This window comes from Lytechinus variegatus, chromosome 5 (genome assembly GCF_018143015.1).
Source record: "Lytechinus variegatus isolate NC3 chromosome 5, Lvar_3.0, whole genome shotgun sequence".
Classification (NCBI taxonomy): domain Eukaryota; kingdom Metazoa; phylum Echinodermata; class Echinoidea; order Temnopleuroida; family Toxopneustidae; genus Lytechinus; species Lytechinus variegatus.
The window spans coordinates 27,264,622-27,290,421 of NC_054744.1; the positions used below are offsets into that span (position 1 = coordinate 27,264,622).

Consider the following 25,800-nt stretch of genomic DNA (forward strand, 5'->3'; position numbering starts at 1 on the left):
GCAAGAGTCAGAAAACCAAAAAACTACTAGGCCTAGTAGTTCTAGCAAGTCCTTTTTTACGCCCTCTACGTTCGTTGATGCACAATAAAGATGTCAGCCTCCATGCGAAAGTAAATTCTACCTAACATTCAAGTTACCTCGATTCCTGTAATAAAGATAGATCTAGTGAACTGGTAAGCAGACAAACATAATCCCTTAAGTTAGATGATGTTTTCATAAATGATTTCTTAGAAAAGCCACTGAGGCCGAGATAAGAATTCCCGAAAGAACACTGTCACCGGTCTAGTCATGCTAGACTCGGTTGGGTAAGGAACTCTCACCCGCTACGCGGGCGGGAGCCCAGGGCCAGGGCCGATTGCACGAAGGCAGTGTATACAGCCACACCCGTGTGTCTTTACCATCCAGCCACACGCGTGTGGTTATATCCAGAACACCTATCTGTGGATACCGCCACACGCCGCCAGTTATAACAGTAAAACACGTATGTAGGTCTGACCGTCTATATCACGATCAAAATAACTTCATTTCTTCATTAAATTCTTACATTCTAAACCCCTTTGATTTCTTTAAATCGTTTCAATTCATTCTCACCGTCTTCTTTCCTTGCTTTTCTTGTCTTGTTACAAAAGGCCGCCTGTTAAATAGCAAATTTCCACACTTTTTCTACTTGTGTCGATTCTCTACTGACTCTAGGCTATGTGCGCGTACGTGCGTACGTACGAAACCCAAACTGTGTATGTCGCTGCGCTAACGCTGTATGGGTCTGCCACCGCGAAGGAAGCCAGAATTGACACAAGTAGAAAAAGAGAATTTGCTGTTAAACAGACGACCGTTTGTAACAAGACAAGAAAAGCAAGGAGAGAAGACGGTGAGAATGAAATTGAAACGATCTAAGGATATCAAAGGGGTTTAAAATGTAAGAATTTAATGAAGAAATTAGGTTATTTTTATCAGGATATAGACGGTCAGACCTACATACCGTACGTGTTTTACTGTTATTACTGGCGGCGTGTGGCGGTATCCACAGATAGGTGTTCTGGATATAACCACACGCGTGTGGCTGGATGGTAAAGACACACGCGTGTGGCTGTATACACTGCCTTGCAGGAAAGGGTCTTTGCAAGGACCGTCTTTCGTGTCGCCCATCTTTTATGATGAGCCATGTGAAACGCATTTCAAATAAATCATCTGCAAAGATATTTCATTCGTCCGTTAAAAATAAACAAAATATTTGTTTCCAAAATGATGTGATATCTGGGTGACCAGATAGATTTCACAAAATGAAATATGGGACAATCGACAAAGCACGCTACAATACAACAAGCCTACATGAGCAGATGGTCTTAACAAAAGTAGATCAACAAAGAAGGCTAAATATTATTAGACTTGCGAAAAAATATAAAGAATTGGAAGGGAGTGTGAACGAAAGAATGAAAGAAAGAATAGACGAAAGAAAAGAGATGAATTCAGAAGAAAAAAAATTAAAGGGGAAGATGAAAAAATATAAAGAATTGGAAGAGATGAAAGAATGAATGAAGGAAAGAAAGAATAAACGAAAGAAAAGAGAAGAATTGAGAAGAAAAAAAATAATGGGGAAAATGAAGGGGAAAAAATAAAAAGTTAGAATAAAAGAAGGATGAAAAAATATTTAAAAAAGATAGAAAAAAGGTTTCCGTCATTCTTTAAAATGCATATAGAAAGAAAAAAGAAAGGAAGGGAAAATTAATAAATGTGTGATAGAAAAAAATAAAGGAGAGAAAGGAAAAAGTAAGATAAAAGGAGGAAAGAAAGAATGAAGGAAAGAAAAATGTTTCCTTCATTCTTTGAAAGATAGGACAAGGAAAGAACGAAGAAAAACACAAAAGGGGGAAGGAAGGGAAAGAAATAAGGGAAATAATTAGAAGAAAAGATAAAAGAATGAAAAGATGAAAGAGGGAGGACGAATGGAGGAGAGAATGAAAAAAAAAGAAAATAAGGGACAAAAAGAAGAAAATGAGAGGAAGGGAGAAGAAAACAAAAGTTTAAGGATAGAAAGAATAAAGGAAATAAAATAAAGCTAAAAAAGGAAAGTAAGAGAAAGAAGGAAAGAAAGATAGGAAATGAAGAACAAAAAAGGGCAATCAGGAAGGATAGAAGGATGAAGAAAGAAGGATAGAAAAGAAAGAAAGAGGACAAGTTCAACTTTCAAGCAAACCAAAAAAATCTTACCAAAGAAAAATCATAATGGTATTTGTTGGGTTTTAATGTTTCTTTAAAACTGATCTTTTTTGAAAATGAATAAAATTTCAAAGTGAAACATTGTCAAACTTAATAATTAGAGGAAACATTGCGGCATCATACACAGGCATCTCTCCCATCCCATTATAAATTCGCACAGATCACAAGACTCAAAACGAAAGTTGAAACAACTAGATCTATAGTCTATAGTTATGAAAACTCAATAAACTGGTTCCTCTGATTACATCTCCAAATCAGTAATCTGATAATCCATATTATGATTATGAATATTTTCCGCCGATTTTGTGATTATTTTGGTGGAAAAAATGTTTATCATGTGAGATTATTTGCGCCATTGAGAATCTGCTCCGGCCCTACATGCCTAGCTAGTAGCCTGTCACACACAGGCAGAAGGCCAGTTTGTTTGCAATGCATGAAATTAAGAAAATTACCGCACAACTTCCAAAAAGTTTACAGTTCTCGATTTTATAGTAGTCTCTGCTTCGTCATAATTATTTTGGTTACTTGATGAAACTTTGTCACTTGTAATGTATTGACTATATTTTGTTCAATATTCTGAAATACGGGACAAATCGGCGTCCCGGGAAGGTTTGTCGGGACGCCGGGACAAAGGAGCAAAATACGGGACGATCCCCGGAAATATGGGACGTCTGGTCACCCTGTGTGATATATCATGAAATTGTATAAAATTTGATTTAAAAGCAAGCTAACGAATCTTATTCTTTATAATAAATTTCAGAAACACTCCGCTTATAGCGTTTCATAAAAGATGGGCGACACGAAAGACAGTCCTTGGAAAGACCCTTTCGTGCAATCGGCCCCAGGACCTTACGTGTAATTCCATACTCACCTGACTAGCGTGAGGTATGGTCAAAATAATTCTCCGAATAAATAGTTAAAACAGAAATCAAGCACTTACCACGATTATGTGGATGAAGGTCTAACGAGTGGCAGTTTCCTGACATCTGGGCACAAACTGGAACCTCAAATAACGAAAAGTTCTCTCCTTCTACCCCAGTCTCGATCGGCCATTTTGTTACGATTCATAACAAAAATGGCACTTACCCTGTCATAAAGCAAAATTTAGGAGTAATCAAGGATTCTCCATAGATGCTGTAGGCTAGTTAAGCGGCGGTTGTTTGCTCCACCATTACGAGCCCAATAGCCGTTATCGGTCTATTGACGACGGGGATGCTGGCATGATGTGTAAGCCAGACGAAGTCTCAGCGGAGCATATCCCTAACATAAATAGACCCATTCATTGGTCTAATCTAGACTCTAATCTACACGTAGTCATCTTATAAGTAATGTTCACCATGTCGTGCAAAGTTACTTTTGAAATTTGATGGTCATCTAGCCCAGAGATACATTATTTGTCAATTGAAAAAAACAGGATTTGTTTTAGAAATTTCTACTAAAATGTATAACGATTTTTGTTAAACTAATTTTTTTCGTGTTGGACATCCTTTCTCGCAACGTGGGCAGGCGACAAAAAACTGCATGGGAGCTCGGGCCTCAGGGGATTTAGCCCCTGAAAATGCTCAAAAGAGCCCTGGAAAATCCTCTTTCACTGAAATGTTTAATGCTTCTCCAATTTAGCAGATTCAGTAGGTTGTAGAGAGTAGCCCCACAAAGTAAGAAATTTATTTTTCCGTAACTAAAAAAATTAGCCATTGGTTTACTTTAGTCCAAATGATAAGTCAGAACTTTATTAGATTGTAAATTCCTCTATATTTAATACATTTTGTTCACACTGTATTTTCATTTCTGATTTCTCCAACATGTAGATATCATTTTCACAATGTTGGCAGCTGCTGTTAGGAACACCAGTAGGTCACATTCAGTGAGTATTTCATATAGATATTTCACAGATTTCTAATCACAGTTTGCTATAATATGTATATGATAATTGTAAAGTTTAAATCATCTTCCCGTGTGTTTGTTGTCATAAGATTTATGTAATATAATATTCAAGTTAAGATAATTAACACTACCCTACTACCCTGACATCGTCTATCACCTTTCCCATTAAAGTAGCAGGTGCTTATTGCAATGTCTTTGCACATAATCCCATATTTCTCCCTTCAGTATTTTCCAGTAGAGGTGTGTAAGGCGCTTCTCAAAAGGTATACACAATTTCTACACCTTTTATAAGAAATGTTTTATATATATATATATATCTTCTTTTTTTTTAACAAGTGCACACCAAGTTACCAATAATGCACATATCATTTCCATTTATTTGAAAGCAAGATAAAAGAGCATTGTACATTAAATGCTTTGCTCACGGGCATACATGTAGGTGCCGCGGTCTGGGATCGAACCCCGGACGTTCTATGTATAGCCAGGCACTTTACACCACTCGGCCATAGCACCTCCACATACATGTATATCATAAAGTGTTATAATATAGGATTTGTATAGCGCACGAGGTGCTCAAGGCGCTCCTATATTACCCCGGCTGAGATAGTCTACCGATTTCAGTGTGCACAGCTTTTTGAGGAATTACTTCATTCACTGAATTCCCCTCCCTTTTTTCTTTAAACATCTCTATTTTATAACCTACCCCTTTTATTATACTGTCAAATCATTTATTTATTCTTAAGTTATACTCAATGTAAATATGTTACTTACTATGTAAAGGGGCCCCATTAACAAGCTGTGCTTCACTGGGGTCCCAAACCTATCATTCTGAGGTCTATGATGTTGTATTCTGTACCATTGTTTGTGTTTGATATGGTTTGAAATAAATACTATACTACTACTACTACTACTACTATTTCAGTGGAGGTGTATGAGGTGCTTATCATCAGGTTCAACATCACCACAAATACAAGGTTTTTCATCTGACACCATATTAACACCTACTCGCACCCAGTCATCACAATCCCAACAACAAAGAGAAGACTTTAGAACCAGTGAAAGTGATCCAGTAAGTTCATAGTATTTGAGTTTCCTTGGTAATATTCATTGACGAACAACTTGAAAGATGAACATAGCAGCATGTAAATTTCTAAGTTCCTCCGTTTCTTTTTTTCCCATATGAGCAATATGACCAAAATGTTCAATGGTTTAGCATTTAACAGGCGCCGTATGAAAATGACATTCAATTTTATTGTTGAATATTTTCTTGCTTTCAATCAATATTACATGTACATGTAGTGATTAAAAGTGTAATAACTTTAACCCTATCTAGGCCGGAGTATTTTGGGAGTTCCTATGGCCGGGGGGGGGGCCTCCCAGGCCCCCCCTTAAGATCTCGGCCGTCGACCGCGCGATGGCGCCAAAAATTGGCACGCGGGTTGTCTGGGACATAATCTACAAGATTGTATAGTAATTTATTTCATGCGAATCGCTATTAAGTGATTATGCTAATTTATGCGTAATTAGTATGCGAAATCATACTTTTTCCTCTAACTCCCTAAATAAAGCTCCAAATGTACTAATTTTTGGTATAGAAACTCTTTGTGGTATCCTTAAACACAATTTGCATTGACTTTGTACACGAAATCACGTTTTTGAGCAATTTTCAGTCTGACATGCACTTACATAATGTTGCGTAATTTCGGAACCATGTACCCGGGTGACGCAAAATTGGTCTCAAAAGTTGCGCAAGACTTGAAAGTAAAAATTCAGCGAGCGGCGCGGTAAAAAAATTTCGCACTGTGAAAATATCGCGCGATTTGTTGAGGGGGGGCCTCCGAGGCCCCCCCCCCCCCCGGCCTAGATAGGGTTAAATACAACATTGCTTATTTCTGCCAGAATTCTTTCATGTTCTAATGCTTATAGTTTACCCTTGTTAAATAAATGTTTAGACATCACAGTACCTAGGCCTATCCTTTGCAGTGAATATTTTCCTTTTCCATTCGTTTTTTTTTGTGTGAATTATATGTTGTTATTTTTCATCAGCTCAACCACACATCCAGACATATCGGCCAGTATTACACCATCCCTCTGAAAGATGTTCCCAAGGTATTCCCCATTGGATACTCAGCCAGATGGCATAAACTGGTAAGTACAAGGGGACAAGAGCATTCCATGTGGGTTCATTTTGATTTTACCCCCAAATACCAAAAGCAGCCTATAAATAAATGCAGTGTAGATTGTGTCAGAGCAGTTAAATGATTAATTAAAGTTAAGTCATGAATGGATAAATGATTAATATTTAATTTTATTTGAAAACTATATTGATAATTAATTCAATTAATTATTGACTTGAATGATTGGTTTAAATGACTTGTTCCAACTCTAGTTTGTCTATTTCTCTTTATTTGTAGTCCCAAGAGTATTACCTAATTTGTAATTTGAAGTAAAAAACAAACAAAGTATTTAAGAGGGGGGGGGGGCATAGGCGGTGGAAGCGGGGGGGGGGGGGGTGGACGTGTTTTTTTTATAACCTTTTTTTTTTTTTGCTTGTCAAATTTTTTTCCTGCGTTCCCCCCTAAATTCACGTGGACCCCCCTGAAATGTGTGTTGTCCCCCCTAAAATTAAGGTTGATGACCTTTTTTTTTTTTTTTTACTTGTCAAAAATTTTTGGTTAACCACTCCTAAAATCTAGGATTACAACCTTTTTTGGGGGCACTTGTCCAATTTTTTACCTGTGTCTACCCCAAAAATTTCAGGTGGACACTCCCTAAATTTTTTGGCTTCTGCCGCCAATGGGGGGGGGTCTCATATATAGGGGCTTGAATGTACAGAACCTATGGGATTTCCCTTTAAAAATAAACAGAATTACACAGCAAGTAATTGGAAAACTGGGTAGTTACAGAGGTAGAAAGTGATTCCAAAGTTGGTAACGGGTCCTACCTACATGTACTATCAGTAAGACTTGGAAGACTTCATTTTGATTGTCTCTTGCATCCTAATACTATGTAGTTATTTAAGCAAGTTGTACGTAACAGGGTTACCTGCTCTTGTTCTGGAATACTTTTTTTCTTTGTGTGTTTAGAGCCAAGGTAGTTTCCTGAACCATTTAAGTGTCTTTCAGGAGATCATGAACATTACCTCTCTAGGTAAACGCAATTTCCATAGTATCCATTGCACGGATCTCTATTTTAAAGGGCAGTGATTTATCCCTGTTTTCTAGTTAATATGAAAAGAATCTAGAAAAATGAGGGTGAGACATCTAAATATGTTGGTAATTAAAAAAAAATCACCCTTAATGTTCTTTAAATTTTCTGTTGTCATGATCTCTTCAGCTTAGACCATTTCAAGAGGCTGCGATCATGGTTCGTAAACCAGCTGTTGAAATCATGGACTTAATGCGGCAGGCCGACTACACCAATCCTCCGATCAAGTATCTGATGTATGGTAGGAAAGGGAGCGGCAAGACAACCTGTCTCAATCATGTGCTACACTTCTGTCACAATCAAAACTGCCTCATAGTTCACATACCCTGTGGTAAGTACCAGGGACTCGTTTCAAAATACTTGTTATCGTGGCTAATTAGCAGTAACAGTTTAATGCTACTGAAATCATTTGATTTGATTGGCTGATAGCAATTTGATATAGATACTGTGTATTTTTTTATAATAGTAAGTGTTTTATGAAACAGAACCCAGATGAACTGATGAATAGCCTTTACAATTTTCAATATAATAAACACCAGTAAGTATTTTTAATATGCAAATGAATATGCCATTTATACGTCACATGCTTTGATATAACCATTCCCCTCTTTAAGTATAAATCCTGTTTAAACATGCTTGCCTGAGTTTCACTGTCCTCCAAATACCAGGGCCTGGTCTTACAAACTGTTACAGTTGATCCGATCAACCTCAACTCTATGGTAATCTAAACTGTCAAAATTTTTGTCTGAAGGATATTTGCTCAATGTCCTTTGTAATCAAAGAGAAGCACACTTTAAGAAAACGATGAATGCATGAATATACATCATACCAAGAAATTTTTTTGAACATACATGCATTTGAGATATTGGCATTGCTGGCTTTCCATAGTTGTGGTTGATTGGATCAATTGCAACTCTTTGTATAAAGATGGAGTCCTGATGGGATCATGTAATAACACTTCAGGGGGATGTTTCACAAAGATTTAAGTATGACTTAAGTCGCACTTAAATGCCTACGTGTATATGATATGGAACGCGCGATCTTATTGATAGACACGCAGTAGTGCGCGTCCTCATGACACAATCTGGCCAATGCTGTCAAGCCTTTCATACTGTACACAACTTGGTATTTAAGTGGGACTCTAAGTCATACTTAAATCTTTGTGAAACACCCCCAGGAATAAAGGCAATAAAGTTGACCAGGCTATCCTAAATCGTCACTACAGCAGTGCCTCCCAGTCTAATCCTACTTTGACGACATATTTTTTTTTTATAAAGTCTCATGCTGTCGATAACCAGTTCTTCTTATATTCTGGTTTGGTCTAATTACTAGTATTATATTTCATCTACCATTTCATTTAATTTTCAGGTAGGCTAACCCCAATTACTCTTTCTTATCTGGTAAAAGCTGTACAAACCAAATGGTCATATGATACAATTGAGGAAAGAGAAACTCATTATTAATGAGATTATTTGGTGGTTACATAAAATTACATTAAGGCAAAGGGTATAAAACCCACTTATGGCTGGCCAAAGAAAATGAGACCAAACTGATGGATTATCATATTAGACCAAGTAGTATTTGACAAAGTGTTTACAAATCATCTCTAGGTGTCAAAGGTTGAAATTAACAAGATATCACTGATAATGCAAACCATTTCTTGTCCATGACAGCAAACTCCTGGAACGTGAACAACAAGTGGGATTTCTTGGATTCTGTTTCTCATGAAGGGATGTACGACCAGCCAGCTTTGTCTTCGGAATGGCTCAAGCACTTCAGGTCCAGGAATGAACACTTTCTCAAACAGGTTGGAACACCATGTTTTAGTCTAAGAAACCCTCCTTTTGCAGAGCTGCAGCTAGTATTGATTTTCAGTAATTAGTACTGAAAGATGAGAATGCTGATGGTTTCATGCAAAATACTGATTACTAAAGTTTCAGTTTTATGTGTTATCCTATTGTATTTCTTTGAAAAAAATGATATTCAGCTTTTAAAATGCTGAAATATTCTTGCTCAGATTGGCAGCTCTGGTTTTGTATCATTTATATTTCAAATGGGTTTATTACAGTTCTTTTCCTATATGCAGTTTCAAAATTTCACTTCCAGAAATCAAGACTCCTACTCAGTATCACTGACTGTTTTTTTACGAGAGCACTCACATCTCACATCATATTTTAGATGACGATAAGTCTCTAGAACCTGAATACTTTCTGGACCTTCATTAATATTTGCCTTTTATTTAACACGTAGTTATTTATGAAGATTTATTGTCAGCAGTTTTGCTTGTGATTTTCAACAAACTTTCAATTAGATTTGAAAAAAAAAATGAAATTAAAGATGGACTTCTCTTTGAAGATGTAATGTGAGACACCCTTTTGGTATTTTGATATTCATTTAATAATTTATTGATTTTATCTTATCAAGTGTGTAATGGAATGTTGATTTCATCACTTTAGATCCTGACAAGTAAATGCTACGAGTGGAGTAAAAGAGAACAAACGGAGGCAGGACAGCCTCTCCTTTCAGTAATTGATCAGGTAAAGAACAAAAAAACATACAAAATATAATTTCATACAGATGTAATGCTTTGCCTAGTAATTCAATTGGCCACCCAATATATATGTATTTTTAAAAATAAATTATTAGTTTGATATGTTTCTCACACATTCATCGCTAGTGTATAAATTGTAATTTGGTTTCAGCCATGTTTTTTTTCTTTTGGGGGAGGGGGTGCTTCCAAGAGAGAAGAAAAGATAATAACTATTATTCAATATTTTGATGTCTCTGCTCTGTTAGACATGTTTAATAAAGCCTGTTCACTTCATTCACTGATCAAGCCAAGATTATGTGAGAGCATTGCAACTGGAAAACACAGACAGATACTTTCCGAAAGAGGCCGTATTCTGGTGGTAGGATGTACATATTTCATGGAATTGTCCAGATAATTTTGAGACCACGAATGAAGGTGTCTTGGAGTGAAAGTTCATGTTTGGTTCAATTGGATTAAAGCAAGGTCAAGTAGTGTGGTAGAGACGATGGATTCATTTACCTTATTTGATTGACTTACGGGGTTTGAATCATCCTAAGAATAAATAGGATGCAATTGGTGTTGTATTGAAAGAATTGCCCAGGGGCCGACTGCATGAAAACGTCTTTCCATGGACCGTCTTTAGTGTCCATCTTTTATGATGCGCTGTATATGTATGTGGGATATTTGTGAAATTTATAAATAAACAAATAAAATTTGTTGGATAGCTTTAGAATAAATTTTCATACAATTTCTTGAGATATCGCATCATTCTATAGACAATGATTTTGTTTTACTTTACTGGACAAATAGAATCTGTTAGCATGTAATTTATCTAAAATGCATTTCACATGGCGCATCATTATCGATGACACGAAAGACGATTCATAGAAAGACCCTTTTGTGCAATTGACCCCAGATGATTTTGAAACTGCCAATAAAGGTGTCTTGAAGATAATTAATGTTTGGTTTAATCTGAAAAGAAGGCAAGGTCAAGCAGTGTTGTAGAAATGGTGGATTCATTTACTTTATTTACAGGGTTTGAATCGACCTAAGAATGCAACAGATGTGATTGGTGTTGTGTTGAAAGAACTTCAGGAGCAGAGTTCCTCAGGACAGTATCGTCTGATCCTAGCGGTCAAGGCTGTTAATGGTCTCTTTGCTGAGATGACCAATATTAGGAAACCTGGAGGATATATAGTATGTTCTAGCATTTTACTCACCATGCCCTCGTTTGTTTGCTTGAATTTTAAATTTGTTGTTATTTTTTGGAGGGGGTGGGTGGCTCGTCATGGGAGTATGTTTTATCCAACTTGTCCTGATGCATTTAGTATTCACTGTTTTATAGCTCAAGAATAATCAAATAATCATTTTCAGCTCCATGTATGTATTAACAATATCTGATAGAATTGGCAATAATAAATTGCAGATGGGTATTGGACATAGCGATTTCCTTAATGGAAATATGTGAATGTATGTGAAATCAGAGAACCAAAATATTTAACTGCCTCTTAAGCAGTAAAAGGGGGGGGGAGATAATTTGTGAGATAGCATAACATTTTTACATGCTCATTATGGCATGAACACATTGAAAGCCCAACCGGGATCTGATTGTATTTGGCAAAAAGTTATTTTTCATTTTCAGTTGCTGATTTCACATCCTACTGCCAAAATCTGCAACATTGGACTAATGACTTTAAAGATAAATTCCAGTATTGGTAACAATCTCAAAATGACTTTTTACAGAATCTGATAAAATGACCACCCAAGTGTCTGTTTGTATGAATAAAAAATATGTGCCAAAGGATTCTGGAAGAAATTGTGTAATTGCTGAGAAATAAGCAAAATAAGCGCGGATTCGGTCACTTCCGTCGGGTCTCTATTCAAGCAATAATAATACACTGTCCCACGTGTGCCTATCTGTGTTGGTGATCTTCAGTGTGAACATTTTTCAGCGTAGATTTCAAGATTTCACAAATTTCAGTTTATGTAACTTTACCAGATCTAGATCCTCGATGATATACTGACAATTAAGCCTGGTTTTACATACTTTCTCATGAAATCAGTGTTTACTGCAACTACTGGAATTTCTCTTTAACGTTGCAGTGAATGGGAATTTTCCAGTTCTTTTTATCTTCTAGGGGTCTTTCAAGCAATTTTTTTTTGGTGAAATCGCCCAGAGCCCCAGTGTAATTTTTCCTCCCTGGTTTGAATTAAAATAGGTTTTTGTCATGTTTGTGATTGTAGATTCCTGTGAATGAGTTAAGGATGGCATATCACTTCAAGAAGATGCTGAAAGGACACTGGGTGAGTGTTGATGCTGGGAGTAAATGAACCATTGGTAAATCAGGATCCTGACTATAAAAACATATCCATAACATAATCTGAATAATCAAGGTTGTATTGTTTCCAGGGCCCCATTTCATTGAAGACTTTAATTTGACTATGGAACTTTGATTTTGAATGCTACCAAAATAACAAGTCCTTTGTGAAACAGATCACTTAAGTTTTGTAACATCAAAGAAGGAGGATTAAGGGGGGGGGGGGGGATCCCTACAAACAAGAAACACAAATGTGTTCAGAATAATCAGTATACAATTTTGTTACTGTGATGTTATGGACAGCATACATGTATTTTGGAAAGCATGATTTCATTGACCTTAATTCAGTCTCGAGCAGTGATAAAATTTGTTTATACTATTGATATTGCCAGGGGAGGGGAGCAGAGGAGGGGGGGCTGGAGCTGGTGGCTCTCTGATTTGAAAAGGGTAGGGATGTGCGGCCCCAAAATCTGAAACCCTACCCTGAACTGAAGTTGCAGGGGAACTGGAATTTAACATAAAATGGGGGTGTTTGAGAACTGACACCTGAAATTATGGGCTTAGGAATGGGGGATTGGGGTTGGTCAAATTAGAGTGGGTGAAATTGATATGCATGAGAACAGCTGGCAAGGCATGAAAAGAGGGTCTCAGAGGCTGCACATACCAATACTGTTTATATATTATAAGTAAACTATCTGAAAGATAATCTTCATTGTTCAGATTTCTGAGATTTAATGTTTCTAATGGTGTTTAATGCCTATTTAGGTTACATGTTTTTATTCATTACTTTTTATGCATGACAGACCAATGGTGCTATCATCATGACAGTTGACCAACATAACTGCCATCAAGCTCCTAAGTATGACTTCAAACCCCTTCATTTGCTACAAAAACAGGTAAAAAAAAATCCTCAAAAATCTAAAGCATGTGTCCTAGGTATCAGATGGGCTCATGGTAAATTTTGAATCGCCAGAATGTCACCATTTATCAAACTCTGTGTGGAGTCTGTGCGTAGTTGCTTGAAATGTGCTGGCGCATGTTGCACATTACTGTTATCTGCGCAATATGCAATCTCCAGATTTGTGGTAAACACCTAAAAGCTAGCAGCCACATTCCTGTTAAAATGGCTTTTAAAATTTGTCGACAATTTTAATGAGTTAGCTACTGGTAACGATATCCTGGAAAAACTATGTCACTTATTTAAAGTATAATTTGATTTATAAGTTTGTGAAAGGCAACACCCCCGTTTACCCACAGCTTTAGAAATTTCCTGAAAACAAACAGGTTTTCCAGCCAACTTGCTTGATTGTAAATTCATCACCATTCCTTCGTTTACTTGATATATTGGTATTGCTTAACAATTTAAATAGTATGAAACTAAGTTTTCTTTATTAATGATTGTTTTTCACTACAAGGGCTTATAACTAATATTTTGCATTTTCTAAATTTGTTTCTGTCAGGGTTTTGAATGGCTAGATCCCTTTGTACCTATTTACGTTGAGAACTACAGTGATAAGGAGTTTGAGAGTTGTATGCAGTATTACATTAGCAAAAGATGGGTCCAAACAGAACAAGGTAGGTTTCTTGTTTTAGACTCCTTTACAGCATTCTTCTCAAATTGTGCATACTGATACTGTCTTTACTTAAAACTACTTGATAGGTATTTATGCTTTCCCTTCCTGAAATAAATTGCCTCAGTTTTCTGCGCACATGAATAATGAAATCCTGTCAAATTCTCAGTTTTGGCAGTTCATGAAGTGCAGAACAAAATTAGAAAGTGCAGGTTGGACTTACAAAAAAGTTGATTATTTTATGGAATTGCTTGTTAATCAATCCAAATTCACTTTGGAAATAACAGCTAAAACTTTTCAATGCCATATATTACACATACGTTACAATGAAACTGATTATGGTATCCTTTTAAAACAGTGCATCTTAAATTTTCACTCATATTTTTTATTGATAAATAATGCATTGTATGAACAAGACAGAATGTATAGTACCTTTCATGTCTTCATCACATGACTTGGGATTAACTCTATTGCTGTTCTATTAATTCTCTTGTGTCATACAATTGAAAATGGCCATGCTTTATTTGCCATAAAAGAGCTGATTATTAATATAATTTTCTGTGTTCTTTCTTTAAATCTCAACCCCAGCCAAGACAGAGGAAGGCAAACTCCATCTGAAGCTGTTATCTGAAAGCAGCCCTGGCTCATTAGAAAGAATGTGTGCTTCTATATGAACATTAAAAACTAACTTGAAAATTCGACAAACTCGACCTGAGCACAGATTAGACATGGAAGACAATGGATGGCTATGGTGTAAGCCAAAGATCTTCAAGAGCCTTGCAAAGTTTCACTTCAGATCCCGAGTACAGAAACAATACTTGGCTATCTTCAAACTCTTTCACTATTGGGTTTTGCTGCTGTTGATGTATTGGTGTTTTTCAACCATACATTAACCAGTTGGAGTCTGAATGATTCCTCTATAACACACGTTTTCCATAGATTCCAGCAAGCATATATGTGAGCTTAGTCTCCAATGGCTTAAATTGGTGTCTTGATTATGCCTATTTTCGGTTGGTCAATGCTCTTGCATTCTGACATAGCAACACATATGAATCTTTGTACAAACACTTTGAATTAATGTTTTTTTTTTAAATAGTATGCCCTTCTTTTGAAATTCCCCCCCATGGCCAACTTTAGCTAAGTGGTATTAGCACTATAGGTCTGTGATAAATACTTTTTTAACGTGGAGGAAGATCATGATCAATTCTGGTTTGAGAAAGAAAATTATATCTGGAAATATTTCATGGAAAGAACAGAAAGAAGATGCTCAAAATTTAGACGGATCATGCATGATATCTACGAGAATTACACTGGTAACTATTTGTTGCATTGCCATTGTTTGTGAGCAACTATGATCACGATTGGCCATTTCCCTTTAGTGATTGATTGCAGTATTTGGGTGACGGAGACCCGATCATGCAAGGCACATTTTATTACATTTATTTGCCATCAATCATATTTCCTTCAAATCTGATTTCTGTAGACTTAGGGATTTTGACCAAGTTTGAATTCCCTTTATTATGTTTTATTGAATTCGTTTTGTAATAGTTTGGACACCTTTTTCTATATTGAGCTTAATTGATTCATTCTAATTGATGTCTTATATGATGGTATTTATGATTTTTGAATTACTCTTCTAAAATCTGGTTACTCTGATCATAAACAAAGGGTTTTACGATTGATATTTAATGTTTTACTCATTCCTGCTTGGGAATATCATCCGTGTCATATGATGAAACAATTAAATTTGGAAAAAAAAATGATCTGGCCTTAATATCTTTGCATTACATGTTTTGCCTGTATATTGTTGAAAATCCCCCCCCTGAAGAAATTCTTTTTTGTCCAGTAAATTGAACATGCATACAAGCCAGGAAGTCGCATCATAAGGCTATTCTTACTTTGCTTAGGTCTGGCGAGGTTTTCTTGTGATAAATGATATACCAAATTTCTCCCTGCTTAAAACATATTGTCAGTGAATTTCCTGTATGTATATACAAAGTATATTTTGACAAATAGTAAACTTTGGGGGAAGTTTTATAAAATATGTCCCACCCCCTACATTTGGGGCCTTCCATAGTGTTTTGATTTCCAATCCATTTGGAAAGCTGTAATTTGAGTGCCAAGAAACCGAATATTAATTGTAAACATGCCATAAATTACAGGACTTTATTTTTTTTAATGTACATATGACAAGTCCTCCAGCACACATTCTTGAAATATAAATGCCTTCAAGACAGATTTTCATATATTTCTTGAAACACAAATTTGACAATTTTTCAAGCATTTGCTATTCAAGAATTTGACTTTTTGAGGTTGATATAAAATGGAGAGAACACAAAGAGTGAAATAAAAAAATGTATTTCTTACTAGAGTTACATTTTATACGCAAAACAAAATAAAAATTCAAATGAAAACGATTTTTCTTTGTAAAAGACAGGAATTTATTAAATAACATTGGGACAAATTACATATGCAATAAAATATGACCCAGTGATGTAACTTTACAGAAGAATATGCATGCTATGACACTAATGACAACAAAATATCAATACTCAATATTTGCGTTTACTACAATAATTTGCTGTAAACAGACTTTAATAACAAGTGAAATAAAAATAAAAGGAACATGGAATATCAATGTACCCAATTTTCATTGCTTTATGCTTCTGAATTTCCACATATATAAATGGTACAGGTTTCAAATTTAAGAAGTATATCCTACATTTTATATAACTGCAAAGGCTGGTAAGTTATATGCAACTGAGCATTTTAACTTCCTAATAAAGGCTACATTTATTCACTTTTCACTTAAAGCTAAGAATAAAAACTATACATGAAATTGGAATTAAAAAAAATTCAGAAACGGTCTTGGATGATATGCCGTTATATATTGTCAATTCATAAATGCATGAAAAACAATGCCATAGGGAAAAACCTAATTTTACATAAATAAAATACAAGTGAGAACTGATTCAACAAAAAAATATTTCAGTCCACACATTCTAGCCTCAAAGAGTTTTTTTTTTAGTATATCACAACGAACTGAAATAGCTCATTTCATTTTGGATCCGGCAGGAAAACGCTACACTGTTTATGATTCCAAATGAAATTTAGTACAGAAGAGTGATGTCACAGCCATTCATCACCATGACGACTGGCTCTAAACAATTCTCAAGAAGGCAAATTGTCTATAATTTTAATGGCTAACAACAGAAGTCAAAAGCCCACATCCACTAATCATCATCACTTCTGTCATATATGCTTTAAAGTGCTATTACAACTATAAGCTCAGATTATAATGCTACTGGGTCGGCAGTAATCTATATAAGCAAATGGACTCTTCTGGAATTTTGCGGTGGTTTGCCAAGTCGTACCCGAACAAGACTTAACTAAGGCACAATAAACGATAAAAAGGTCCCAATTTAAATTTCAAGCTGCGATACATGGAGAACAGGTGGGGGTTTCAAAAAGCTGTTTGTAAGATACAAATGATTTTATGCACAACTGGTGATCATTTCTTATGCTATGTGATATTCTATATAATTAATTTATGACTAAGAACATGTTCCAGTCATGCGTAAAGTTGTGCGTAACTCGCGAACAGCTTTATGAAACACCCACCAGGCGTACTTTCACTTTGACACATTTAACATGTATAAATGTATAAAAAATAACAAAAATGCACAATTATCAATTTGAGGTTTGCTTTGTACATATTTTGGTTTGTAATCAGCTATGGATATAATCTACAAGTCTAAATGTTTAAATAATCAAATACATGTAAATAAAAATGAAGAAGGAACAATTTCCAGTGTTTTAGCATTATTTTAGCACAGAACATGAGAATGGGGAGCCAAAAGCTGGAAAATTCTCTAAATGATCACAGAATTTTTTTTTGTAACTTCCAGTGCAAATAAAAAAGCTCTGACTTGACAATTTCAACTATGGAAACATACATATACTACATTCATATATTATAAATTCCCTATTATACATTTATATTGCATTAAAACTGCAACAAAACATAAGAACTACATCTTTATACTTAAAATTTTATTTTCAAATGTTCATTACCGACATAGAATGTTCCTATTTTACATTACCATGTATTCTTGGGTCACTAGTAGCAAAAAAAAAAGCAAAAGCATAAATCTAGGTTGAAGTTTATTGTCTTGAAGATATGTTTTAAAGCATGCCCATGAATACAATGACTGTTAAAATTGTTTTAAAGTGTTCGCTCTCTGTGAATGACACTGCTTTAATTTCTACACCTCATCAATGTATAAACCACTAAGGAATTACATGAATCATTTATGCATGAATACATTACATAAACCGTCTGTAATAGGTGACACACTGAAGATATATACATGTATATGTTCATGCATTATTCATTCAATCTGTTACACAAGTAGCCAACTCCGAGTTGCATGGATTTAAATCAAATTCCTGTGTTAAACGATAATTAAAATGAACACTTTTTCTACATGTTGGCCCACAAACTCATGAAGGGATGAACATACTGTCCTATCTGCTGAATATAACGTTGGCCAAATTATGAATGGAATGATATAATGCTCTACCAACTATTCTATGGGCATTAAAAAAATTCAATGTGATATATGACAAGCCTTAACTAAGTTGACAAACTAAGAATTCAAGTTATAACATGCATTGAAAGACTATGCTCTGCAAGGAAATAATATCAAAAAGATCAAGGAATATCATTTCTCAAATTGTGTACTTCATTGACTTAAAATATGTTGCACACTTCCAATTAATCTCCATATTTAACCCCAAATCATGATCCATTTTCTCAAATTTTTCATTGATTACACAATCTGTAACTATAATAATAAACAATAAAAGTTATCATCAAAATTAATAATGAAAAAGTAATAAAATAAACAAAACCATATTGGTTAAACAATGAATAAATAAAGTCACAAAACCGTCGGTTTTTAAAGGATGTTTAGTAACTTGTCTACCTGCAAAAAGTTGATTATCAAGTATATACAGAGCATTAGATGTATTTTGATCTAATATTATGTATCAAATTGCACACACATTACAAAGAGGCTTCACCAAATTTCTAACCACGTTACAATCAGATTTGAAAAATCATTTATATTTACAATCTCGTGATTGGCCAGTCTGAACATCAAACAAGAGAGATGTGTACAGATTCATGTATAGAATCATAACCTAGATGCAATAAATCCATTCATATGTACATCATGTGCAGGCAAAAATGCAATAAGTGCAGAATATGAAAGGAAGGAATAGAATAATTAAGACATGTTAAAAAGAAGAGTAGTGGGAAAAAGAGAAGGAATTAGAGAATATAAGAGCAATATGAATACTGGAAAATTGAGTAGAAAGGAGAGAGTAAAGAGAAAAAGGAATGGAAACATGAGAAAAATGAATATGACATAAGCTGATTGAAAAAAAAAAAACAATATAAAAATGAGATGTAAACAAAAATTAAGCAGGCCCATAGACTGACAATCACCATTAATATTCTGCATTTAACATCCATATAAAGTCATCAGTAATACTTCTACAAACTTGGTATATTTTATGTGTCAATTCAGATCTCTAACAGGTTGACAATTCCTTGAAGTAGACGTTAATGATATGCCAAACAAAGAGGTTTCTAGAAATCTAACCAATCATTCCTTTTACAAAATGAAGAGCATGATAGGGATCAAGTTCATGAAAATTGTCAGCATGGACTATTAATTTGCTCAGCTTTCACAATTTCAGTGAAATCCTTGTTTTTTCTTGACTGAGAAACACAAAGCATACGACTGTTAGTTACTATGGTAACTGTCAGAGTATGACAACTTTCCCTTACCAAAAACTTTCTCACCAAACACCCACCAGGGGCCCGTTGCAGAAAGAGTTGCAATCAATCGCAACTCTAAAAATCACGCACAACTTGATTTTCAACCAATCAACTGCGCGCATTTAGAACTTGCGATTGATTTTTTGGCTTGCGTTCAAACGCAACTCTGCAACGGGCCCCAGATCTCTATATGCAGCAGCAAGACAGAAGCAAATCACCAACATTGTTCATATTATTGCAATACAAGATAAATATATAATCATATCAATGTAAGTGAAAGAAAAATCAACATAAACATATTTGTATAATTTCCTTCTACTTCTACCCTTAAATGGTAAGTACCCTTTTTAAATGTGCTGAGATTGATTTTCACTCTATTCGTCCCCTTTACTGCAAAATCACATTTATGAATATATTTAATAAGAACCAAACATAGAAATTATAATAAGATCTATCAAGATAAAATGTTCTGTTTATCCACATTAATTCAAATATGTTCTTGGAAAAAAACCCTGGATGTAATATCATTATCTCATTCCAAATACTATCACCCTTTTTCCATATTTATATAATATATGGTGAATTTTCAGAAGTATCATGATCATCTGGCAACATCAGTTTTTAGTTGTGTCTTAATGGAGAAATTTCAAAAATACAGGTATGTAAAAAAAACCCCCAGAAATAACTACGAATAAAATCATTGGTGTTTTTTCACAGGTGAGATATGATTAATATATCCACAGTAGGCCTATAGTTTGCAATCATTTGAAAATATACCAGGGTCGGTATTCAATTCCATACTTACATGTATGCCAGAATAATGGGTATTTTACTCAGTATTTTGCTTAAATAAAATATTTAACCATCTTTGGTATTCGGATTGTAGTTATCGGCTAAGTATTTTGCTTATATTTTGCTTTTGGCTTGCATGCAGTTTACACGTCCAGTTATACATTCTGCATACTGATGGATACATACACTACACGTTACTTCGCTCAAACTTTATGACGTCACAATGATTAATAGTAAGTATTTTGCTTAGCCAAGAGAAAATACTAAGTAAAACACTTACAAAATCAATACCTAGAATTGAATACCGGCCCAGCCATAGTGAGCGGTGTATAATACTGTCTGAATATTCAATTTTACCAATGGTTATGGTACTGATGTTGCACTCGTTGACACTCATTGAATAACCGGCTCAAAATGTTGTCTCTAAAGGCAACCTAGTGAAGCCATTTTAATGGATTCTGAAAACACCACATTTTGATGAAAAATTTAGGAATAAGCCAGTAGCTGAACAAAATTATAATCCTGATCAATTTAATAATAACCTAATATATTAATGATATAATTTGAAAAATCTTTAGTATTGGTCTTCCTCTTCTTGTATCCTATTGTCGATTTCTTCTTGTATTCTTTCTTCTTCATCTAATTCCTTTCCTGAATGGTGAAATAAGGGGATCGACAGTTGAGAACAAGAGATGAAGATAGAGAAGGGGGGGGGGGGGGGGGCAGGTAGGCAGACAGACAGAGACACAGAGAGAATATTCATGTGGGGAAAGAGAAAAGCAGAATTAGCATAAACATATCAACATATCACCGTAACTATTCTCAATTTATATCATTTTCTTTTCATTCATACAGCTGCCAAAACTAATGTATGTATGTACAATATACCAAATATATGTATTTGTGTGCTTTTCATTTCTCGATTATTGAAATAAATTACCAATTCTTAAAAATATTAGTGCAAATGTAGGGTGCACTTGAAAATGCAGGATGTAATTAGTCCTTACTAATATTTCTCAGCCTACTATAAAATCAGACAGCTGATACATCTAATTAAAAAAAAAAAGCAATTTGGGAATCATATATGAAAGAAATATATATCAATGATAGTAAGAATATCAAATCAGACCATTCATTTATTATTGTAAATACATTGCCATAGCCTATTCTGCATGTTCCTGCTTAATCCTACATAAAACATCATTGATTGGACTAAAAAATAATAAAAAAAAAATCATCTAAAATATGAACTCACCATCATCAACTACTCTGACAGCTCCCTGAAGATGGAAAAATAAAAATTGTGTCAAAAATAATACTGACCATTATATATACAACATCAGATCCCTTCTCCCCTTGACCAATTCAATCAAAATCATGATTGATTATTATGAATTTAGAATGAAAATTTTTTAATAATCATGTAGTTCATCACTAAATTGTAAGTGATGAAATAAAACACAGGAAGCTTGCTCATAACAATGTTCCTAGGAGAAATATTATTTTCCCATAATATTGCCCTAATGCAAAATACAAACATTTTTAAGGAAGAGTTCAGCCGTCAATATATTATGTCCAGTTGATTGGGAAGAAAGAGATGAGGGAGGGATCAAATTAAACAAGAATAAAAAAAAATGCATTATACAAGTGATTAGTTTGAACTGAGAAATTTACAGAAAATTTGAGTCATGAAACAGCAACATAGGCTCTAGGCAAATCACAGAGCCAACCATAATTATTATCTTACTTTTTTATTTTATTCTACAATAACATCCCTTTATTTCATTCTGAAAAAGAAAATGTTCATACAGGATTGGTTCCCCCATTGCAACATTAATTTTGATCTTGTGTACATATTCCATGAGCAATCAAATGTTATTTTACATTCTACGAGAAGATTGTAAAATATTTGTTCACTGACTGCCACTGTTTCACTCACTTCTTCTCAACATATTTGAAAACTGAAATGGCATACAATCTCCCATTGTTTGGTCATCAATTTGCCTTCTTAAAAAAAAAGTATGGCAGATGAAATTGTTAAACTGGAATCTCCCTATAAAGTGATCAATGCTTGCCAACATGGGATTATCAACAATATGAATTGAAAAGAATAAAAACAAAATATAATATCACTTCCATTAAAACAATTCATTAGCTCACCATATCCTGTATTGGGGGATTATGATCCAATTGGATTCCTGTATTCAAAAGAATAAAAGTAACATAATGATCAAATTTTACACAAAACTTCCAACACAAATTAATTTTCATTCCTCAAAGAAAAATCTAATTTTCAATGTGAAAGCTGGAAAATGGCATTTTTTACATTATTTTTACTGGAGATTGGCTAATGAAATGAAAGTATACAGCATCCTAGACCAAAATCTTCGGTCTCTGTTATTTTGGTTGTTCAGCTGAACTCCGTTGGCTTCACTCACCAAATACAGAGACCGAAGCTCTAGCGTGATCTGTACAGGGGACTCAATGGCCTTATGTTTATGTACTAAGTTCGGATAAAACAGAGAAGTGAAGTTGCGCGACAGCCGAGGTAAGTCACTGTCTTTGTTCCTTTCATTAAACTTTATTTTCCCTGTTTTTTGCAATTAATGCCAAGAGGGAATATTAATTTGCATTTCGGTCTCATTAATTTTCAAAAATTTGATTCAATAAAGACAAAAATTGAAGAGCCCCGACGTGGGGATATTGCATTGTAAGTCCCCTAATGGTGGCTGCACGATAGCGAGCTGTCTGTGTACGAGGAGAAAAAATAAATAAATAAAAAAACTCCTCGAAACAGACGGCTGCCAGCTATCTATTAACAGCATCCATGAATATGTTAATTCCCTCAATATTGATGAATGTAATGAAAACTGTGGTGATGAGGATACTTTATAAAAATTCAACAATACGGCATAATCATGATTAGAATTTTACAAGACTTTCTATAAAAAGGAGATGAAATAAATGCTCTATATGTGGAAAAAAGATGTATATCGTACAGAAATGATATGGTATAGGCTATCAAAGCAAAGAATGATTTGTTAGTCATAAAACACCTACAAATGTATGAATGATTAAAAAACCTTGGAGTAAATTTTCCCTGATGAGTATAAAGTATGAATTTGATGACACATTTTATTTCTACTCCCAATAAAAAAAAAGCCAACAAATTGTACAGCAATGAAATCAGAAATAGCATAAAAAATAATTGACAAGGAATGGATACGATGAAGCATTGAAAAAAAATCATTCAGTGATGAAAACTTAGATGTGGGAAGCTAAAAGAAAGAGTACAAGGGTTAAGAGTCTCTTAAGTAGTATGCAAATAAATTCTGAGGAAATTATGGCAGCAATGAGTTAAATACAGCAAATGTATATTATATGTCCTTGCATCTATAGGCATTTATTATACAGACACATAAACACAGATTGTTTGGGATTAGTGTTCCATGTTTACATTTCAGAATGGTCTACAGAGCACAGAACCTTAGAACAATATTTGTGGTGCACACAATGAGATGTTGAAAAAATATTGATTCTAGTCTAGAGCTGGCTGTTGGTTTAGTACTGATGGGGGAATGCAGGAGAGAGCAGCTGTGTGTTATGGAATCCACAGTAATAAGAAGTTATCCTCTTATTTGGTTCATGGTCTCATTTGGGTACAGTTGTAAATGATGTGCACTGTAAGCAGCGAAAAACCTTGAAAAACCTGTCAAACGATTTCAAGTATAATTTGTATTCTCAACAAAGTGAAGGAGTAGTATACATGCACTGTACATGACCTATCAACAGTTCAGAGAAAGCTATTGATTTTACAAATAGTATTGAATGTACAAGTGAACTCATGATTCTGTTGCCTAAACATAATTGTATACTTCCAGAACTGTACATGTAATTCACTTTTCATAGGATATTGGGACAAATGGAGGGTTCTTTGAACAGATCTATTCATTGAATCAAAATGCATCCACCTGCACATGTTAATAGTTACAAAAAATAATAATCAATTGACAAATTAAGAAAAATTAATGAATTATAAAGATGATTAAGTATGGAAGTGATATGTTGAATATGGATACACAGTAAATACATATATTGTAACACAGCACTCTCGTAAACAAGATAAATGCTAAATGTTAGGCAAAGAAAGTTTATATAAAACATAAAACTTATTTTATTGTTCAAATATCATCAAGACCCCCCCTGAAGAACTTTCCAGATTACTTCAATATTTTTCAAAAAGTAAAGAGAAAAAAGATTCATATTTAAAATAAAATCATTGATGCAGTATATATAGCACCTGCAGTGTACAATCATCTACTGTACATAATGTCATATAATAATAGGAAGAAAACATTTATGTCAATTTCTCTGTACCATATTTTAGGTGCATTAAAACCCATCAAAGAACAAATCTATATATTTTAAGATGAGTAAAGGCAACTTTTATTAAGTAGATTTCCTGTTTCCAAAACCCTTGATACAGAAACAAAGCCTATATTTCAATTTTAGTTTTAAATTATTATTATAATTTTCTTTTGCTTCCTCTGACCAGAAAGGGGTCAAGAATTCAGGGGGGGGGAGGTGTTTCATCGAAATTTGTCTGACAAAGTCTAAGATCCTTCAAAAGCCATGAGTTTGATTGGCTGTGAAGCACAGGTGTCTAGTTTTTAAACTGTTGGCCTGCCTAAATAAGAGATTACTTATTACATCTAATAAAAATTGCCTATAATGCTAATATATTGTTACAATTATTTCAATAGACCTATAATGTAATTTCTCATTCAAAGCAGGTCCATATTTCTATTATCTATGGAAGTTTTCTCACTCAATTTTAAAATGAAGAAAATATCTTTTTTTTAAAGACAACAGTGTACTTTATTCTGATGCATTTGATGAGAAAGAAAACATGGTACAAAAATACTGATAAAAAGTCCATACTATGTAATCCATATCCATATTGTCTCCAGGTAGAGTGTCATCATGAAAGATATTAAAGGACACAACTGGGCCTGCCAGGAGCATATACAGTTTTGCATGCACATTGGTAACTCTCACCTGGTGTTTCATAAAGCTGTTCTGAAGTTGAGAATGACTTAATGCACAATTGGTGACCCTTTCTTTGCTCCAAGATATATCTCTATAGCCGACTTAGGACCTGAGAACATGTTTCAGTCGCGCATAAAGATGTTTGAACAGCTTTATGAAACACCCATCTGGTTGGTTTGTGTTTGGAAGTTCAGTGGAGCATTGTATGGAGGGATTTGCCTGGTATTTTATCTGACAAAATCTGTTTCACACCAGGGGGCCGTATCATAAAGCTATTCGTAAGTTAAGAACGACTGGTGATCCTTTCTTACACGCTAAACCATCGCCAATGAACATTTTGGTATATACCATTTACCACAAGAAATGATCACTAGTCATTCTTAA

At 34.5% G+C, this 25,800-nt stretch overlaps 2 protein-coding genes across 4 annotated transcripts in view; one reads left to right on the forward strand and one right to left on the reverse strand.

Moving 5' to 3' along the window:
- Positions 1 to 63: 63 nt before the first annotated feature.
- On the forward strand, positions 64 to 19,164 carry LOC121415856 (28S ribosomal protein S29, mitochondrial-like). Its single transcript, XM_041609230.1, has 12 exons — positions 64 to 173; positions 4,026 to 4,081; positions 5,024 to 5,170; positions 6,148 to 6,249; positions 7,438 to 7,639; positions 8,982 to 9,115; positions 9,765 to 9,845; positions 10,874 to 11,035; positions 12,083 to 12,142; positions 12,960 to 13,052; positions 13,617 to 13,731; positions 14,316 to 19,164. The coding sequence occupies exons 2-12, from the start codon at positions 4,040 to 4,042 to the stop codon at positions 14,399 to 14,401; spliced, it is 1,224 nt and encodes a 407-aa protein (XP_041465164.1). The 5' UTR covers positions 64 to 173; positions 4,026 to 4,039; the 3' UTR covers positions 14,402 to 19,164.
- Positions 19,165 to 20,852: 1,688 nt separating this feature from the next.
- Positions 20,853 to 25,800, reverse strand: part of LOC121415855 (putative uncharacterized protein DDB_G0271606) — a 30,685-nt gene continuing 25,737 nt past the window's right edge. For all 3 annotated transcript variants that reach the window (XM_041609227.1, XM_041609228.1, XM_041609226.1), the window contains 3 exons: positions 22,528 to 22,565; positions 21,623 to 21,647; positions 20,853 to 21,018 (listed from right to left, as the gene is read on the reverse strand). The gene's annotated coding sequence lies outside the window, so the exon portion shown is untranslated. The remainder of the gene's footprint in view (positions 21,019 to 21,622; positions 21,648 to 22,527; positions 22,566 to 25,800) is intronic.

Bases quoted from the DNA above. Each gene is read 5' to 3' on its own strand.
- LOC121415856 (XM_041609230.1), top strand. From the start codon at position 4,040: ATGTTGGCAGCTGCTGTTAGGAACACCAGTAGGTCACATTCA. The intron at 4,082-5,023 runs GTGAGTATTTCA...CTACTATTTCAG, and splicing joins ACACCAGTAGGTCACATTCA to TGGAGGTGTATGAGGTGCTT. The intron at 11,036-12,082 runs GTATGTTCTAGC...TTGTGATTGTAG, and splicing joins GGAAACCTGGAGGATATATA to ATTCCTGTGAATGAGTTAAG.